Source organism: Cupressus sempervirens, chromosome 3 (assembly GCF_028749045.1).
Source record: "Cupressus sempervirens isolate cs-2001-9-10 chromosome 3, ASM2874904v1, whole genome shotgun sequence".
In the NCBI taxonomy this organism is placed as follows: domain Eukaryota; kingdom Viridiplantae; phylum Streptophyta; class Pinopsida; order Cupressales; family Cupressaceae; genus Cupressus; species Cupressus sempervirens.
The window spans coordinates 100,216,904-100,222,105 of record NC_143120.1 but is presented as its reverse complement, the minus strand read 5'-3'; the positions used below and the strand labels follow the sequence as shown (position 1 = coordinate 100,222,105).

The window sequence follows — 5,202 nt, the reverse complement described above, 5'->3', positions numbered from 1 at the left end:
ATTTGAAAAAAAATATTAATTCTAATATAAAACAAGTGCCACTTAGTGGCTTGTATTATCCAAAAATTTTAATGGTTTAAGATTAAAAATTTAATAGTTAGAAAATAGTGAGTTGAGGTAAGTTATAATAGTTTAAGAATACAAATTTAATAGTGAGCTAAGCTGTAATGATATTTAATATAATTTAATCAATATTTTTTAAGATTAAAAAAAACTATCTTCATACATATTTAAATATTTGAAAAATAATAATTTCTAAAAAAATTATGATTAAAAAAAAAAATCATATAAGTGTAATGTTAAATTGTCAAGATTAAAAACAATTATCATTCAAACTACATCTATTAAATAATAGTTTCTAATATAAAAATATTTTTGAATTTATAATATGTAACTATTATAGCCAAAAAAAAATTGATAAGTTTTATGAGTTTGATATAAGTCTTAGGTGTTTCATATTTTATATATTTCATCCTATAGTAGTGGTTCCTAGAAATTCGCTCCTATAAGACTCAAATGATATGAGCCAATCAAACTAAAGTAAAATATTTTTCATTATTTTAGAAATTAAGATTTGACTTATAAACATTAGAAAAAATCAAATGATTAACTTAATTATAAAAATACTTACATTTCATTAGTTGAAGTAGGAAGAATTAATCACTAGTTATGCTCAAGTGATTGCAATAGTATGTGCCTTCAGCAAAGACAATAATGGATAAATATTAGATTAAAAAAATATGCGAAAATTATTCTAATTAGGTTGTAGTCACTGAAGGATAATAATATTGGACTTGTTGTTGGTGGACGTAGGTATATTCTCATTTGTGCACTTTATTGTAATGGTTACTTCTACCTATGATTAATCTTACCAAAGTCCTCCATTCATACCAATTTCTTACATAAGATGTTAATGTTATAAAATTATGTATACTACATATAACCATCTCTCACTAATCTTTTCTTAGAATGAAAAGAGTTCTTGAATAAACTAATAATCATTTAAATAATTGCATTTTTATTTTTATTTTTATTTTTCATAAACAAGTCATAAATTAAAATAGTCAATTAACTAGTCAAAAGACTCTTAAAATTATAATTAGGATTTAAAACTTATGAAATAATGAAATTGTCATTATAGTTTTTTATGTAATTAGAAAATAGAATTTAAATAATAAATTTAATATTTTATATCTTTATAATAATTTGAAAAAAAAATAATTAATTCTAATTCATCAAATTATTGATTATTTTGAAATAAATTTTGAAAAAATAAGTATAATTATTAGTTTTTATATATTTTGATTTCATCAACTATATTAAAAAAAACTACATTAGAAAAGTAAAAATTATAAATTAATTCATTTGAGAAAAATAACTTCTATAACAGAAAAATTATAAATAAATAAATAAAGTTTTAATAGGAAAAAGTGAATACAATTTACAAAATCTAGTGATTCATGATAAATACATTGAAAACCGGAAAGCGGTCATTCAATTAATTTTCCACATAAATATTTGCTCAACTACTTTTCTGCACAGTGACAAGACTCCAAAAATTCAAGGTTGCCAGAAAATATTGGAGGAGTGCGATATTGGAGGAGTGCAAGGCACAGCGGGTGTGGGTTTATTTTTGTGTTATAAATACTCATCCATTTGGAGCCAATTTCATAGAGATAGGAGGAAGCCTCAATTTCTCGTGTTGTTGTTGTCGTCAGTATTATTACTATCGAGATTGAGAGGGTCTCAAGTAAAAGATGGGCAGAGACATGTTTCTGCTGCTGGTGGTGCTACTCTTGGTGGACATGCTGGGCACCTGCTGTTGCTCCTCCACCTCAATCTCATGGGGAGGATGCCCTCCCGAAGAAAGAAGTGCTCTCCTCCGCCTCAAACAAGAGCTGGCTGATCCAGATGACCACCTGAGGTCATGGAAGGGGCTCTACTGCTGCTCCTGGCTGGGAATCGCCTGCCACAGGGTCTCTGGCCACGTGGCTCGTCTAGATCTTAGCCCAGCTATCACCAGCTTTTATTATTCCTTGTCAGCAGCGGTGAAGAATTCGAGCAGCCAGATATTCCCTGCCTTATTCCAGCTGCACCGTTTGGAGTACCTCGACCTCAGTTATGTTGACTTGTCCCCTCTCCCCTTCCCTTCGCATCTCCCCATGACCCTCACAAGATTGACCCATTTGAGCTTCTTTGATTGTCGGCTTACTGGCCGGATTCCAAGTGAGATTGGGAACATGTCTACCTTGGAATATCTGGACATCTCCTACAATCCTGATCTTACGGGCCAAATTCCAAGCAAGGTTGGCAACCTGTCTAGTTTGAAATATCTGGACATCTCCTACAATCCTCATCTAAAATTGAGTCAATCGGGCTCCTGGCTTCGAAATTTGCGAGGCTTGGAGGAGCTCTACATGTACGATGTGAATGTTACATCAACTGGAGGTGATGGTGCACTGGTCGAGAATATTGCGTCCCTCACCAACCTTACAACACTGGTGCTGTCTGGGGTGTCAGGTACAACTCTCTCTCCTCTTGTCAACCTCACCTCCCTCTCTGGTCTTGGCCTTGCTGATAGTGACATCGCCCACCAGCCATTTCCTATGTGGATTTCAAACCTTACATCTTTGGTTACCCTCGACCTCTACAACTACAGTCTCCATGGTTCCATCCCTTCCACCGTGTTAGCTCTTCCCCACCTGAGAAACCTTTACTTGCCCTACAACCCTGACCTCAGAGTAAACATCTCCTCTATTGTGCAGCATGCTCCCCATCTCAAAAGCCTTTCAATTGACCATTCAAATGTGGGAGGAGTGATTCCAAACTCTATTGGGAATATGTCGTCATTGACCGGGTTAGAACTTTCTTATAACAAAATTGAAGGCATTATCCCTCCTGCTGTTGGGAATATGTCGTCATTGACCGAGTTGGATCTTTCTTATAACAAAATTGAAGGCATTATCCCTCCTGCTGTTGGGAATATGTCGTCATTGACCTACTTGCGTCTTTCTCATAACAAAATTGAAGGCATTATCCCTCCTACTATTGGACATATGTTATCATTGACCGTCTTGGATCTTTCTTATAACTCGCTTAGAGGCAATATTCCATGGAGCTCTTTATGTGGACTATCCAAATTGTCAAGTCTTGACCTTCAGTCAAACCAATTAAATGGAAGCCTGCCATCTACTATTAGTAATCTCTCTCCCCTGGAGGGAATTTATCTCAGCAATAATTATTTAAGTGGCACTTTTTTACTTTCTCAATTAGATGGTTTGACAAAAATTAGATCGTTGGATCTCTCCAACAATTTCTTGATGATAGGAATCAATTTCAATTGGATCCCTAAATTTCAGCTCCAATATCTATATTTGACTTCATGTAATATGAATGGTAGTTTTCCATCCTTCATATCCACTCAATACAACATACGCACTATAGACCTATCCAATAATTCATTGAGTGGAAATATTCTAGAATGGTTGTCGGACCTAACACTCTTGGAGAGACTCAATCTCTCATACAATCAATTTGAAGGAGCATTGCCCTCAAAGTTTAGTGCATTTGGTGTTCAATATGTGGACTTACATAGAAATAAGTTGCAAGGGAATATTCTTGTGCCACATCCAAATGTACAATTTATGGACATGTCAGAGAATCAGTTCGAGAGGATTAGTCAAAGAAGCACAAACAAATACAGCTCTAGCCAACTCATTTATTTGTCACTTGCAAATAATACCATTAAGGGTGTCTTTCCACATTCTATTTGTGAAGGTCCTTTTTTAGAGGTTCTGGATGTGTCAAACAACAAGTTTATAGGTAACTTGTTTGCAAGCTTTGGTAATTGTTCATCAACATTAAAGGTTTTGGATCTAGAAAAGAATCATTTCGAAGGTGAAATTAAGAGCATGGTTTGTCTTCAAACATTAAAGTTAGGATACAACAAACTACAAGGGCCAATTCCATCTTCACTTCAAAAGTGTACATCTTTGCAGATTTTAGATTTGGGATATAATAACATGCAAGGAAAAATCCCAAATTGGTTAGACAAGTTGTTTGACCTCCGAATTCTAGTACTGGGATCAAATAAATTCATGGGTGAAATACCATTACAATTGGCAAAGTTGCAACACCTTCAAGTCTTGGTTTTGTCAAATAACAATTTGGTTGGAGCTATTCCAGATAGTTTGAGTAACTTGAAAGCAATGAAAAATCAAACAGAAAGCTCAGATGTCCTTCAATTTTCAAATTCTAGTTCAATGCCTTATGTGGACAAAATGGAAATAGTTAACAAAGGCCAATCTCTAGAGTATGCAAAAGCTTTGGCAATGGTTAGATGTCTTGACCTCTCTAGCAATAACTTCTCGGGTAATATTCCTGAAGGCATTGGGTTACTTATTGGTCTAAAATTTCTTAATTTATCAAGAAATTATTTGGGTGGCAAAATTCCTACTGCTTTTGGAAATCTTGTGAAATTGGAGTCACTTGATATCTCAAGGAACAATATTATTGGTGATATTCCTGAAGAGCTACAATTTCTTACATATTTGAGCTATTTCAATCTATCTTATAATAATTTATTTGGTAGAATACCAGTAGGAGGTCAATTTCTTACATTTAGTGGTACTTCATTTTCAAACAATGTACATCTTTGTGGACTTCAGATCAACACAAGTTGTTCCTCTTCTATTTCTCCAAATTTTACTCACAATGAAGGTGTGATTGTTGAAGAGTGGGATGATGCATGGTGGGAAGTGGGAATTGGATTGAGCTTTGGACTTGGGTTTGCAATTGTTATTGCAATATTGTGTTTCCAAAAAAAATGTCGTGTTCACTGCTTCAAGATCATGGATGAAATTATTTTCATTCTTGATCAAAATGTTCTGAAAATTAAATTTTAATAAAGTTGTTTTATTCTCCTTTCCCTCCCCTCCATAAGATACCCTCCCCTTCACTTGTCAAGTGTGATTGCATGTGGATTTAATTTGTGTTCTTGATTTTTACTCATTTATTGGAATTGTTACTTTAAATAGTGTAAATTATACAAGACATCTATGTATGACATGAAATTAAATAGATATTTAAAATTAATTTGATTTATATATATTCATTTCAAGCCTTTTTTTGCTCAACTTTAGTTGGTAAATATTATTTCTCATTAATGTCTATTGAATGATCATATTTTAGAATAACATTATT

General features: G+C 33.5%; 1 protein-coding gene across 1 annotated transcript; it reads left to right on the top strand.

Annotated features, from left to right (window-relative positions):
- The first annotated feature begins 1,619 nt into the window (after window positions 1–1,619).
- On the top strand, window positions 1,620–4,927 carry LOC149564977 (uncharacterized). The gene has a single exon (XM_089818518.1). It carries the CDS (start codon window positions 1,758–1,760, stop codon window positions 4,902–4,904), a length of 3,147 nt encoding a protein of 1,048 aa, XP_089674644.1. The 5' UTR covers window positions 1,620–1,757; the 3' UTR covers window positions 4,905–4,927.
- The last annotated feature ends 275 nt before the right edge of the window (window positions 4,928–5,202 follow it).

Coding starts and splice junctions, on each gene's coding strand:
- LOC149564977 (XM_089818518.1), top strand. CDS start 1,758: ATGGGCAGAGACATGTTTCTGCTGCTGGTGGTGCTACTCTTGGTGGAC.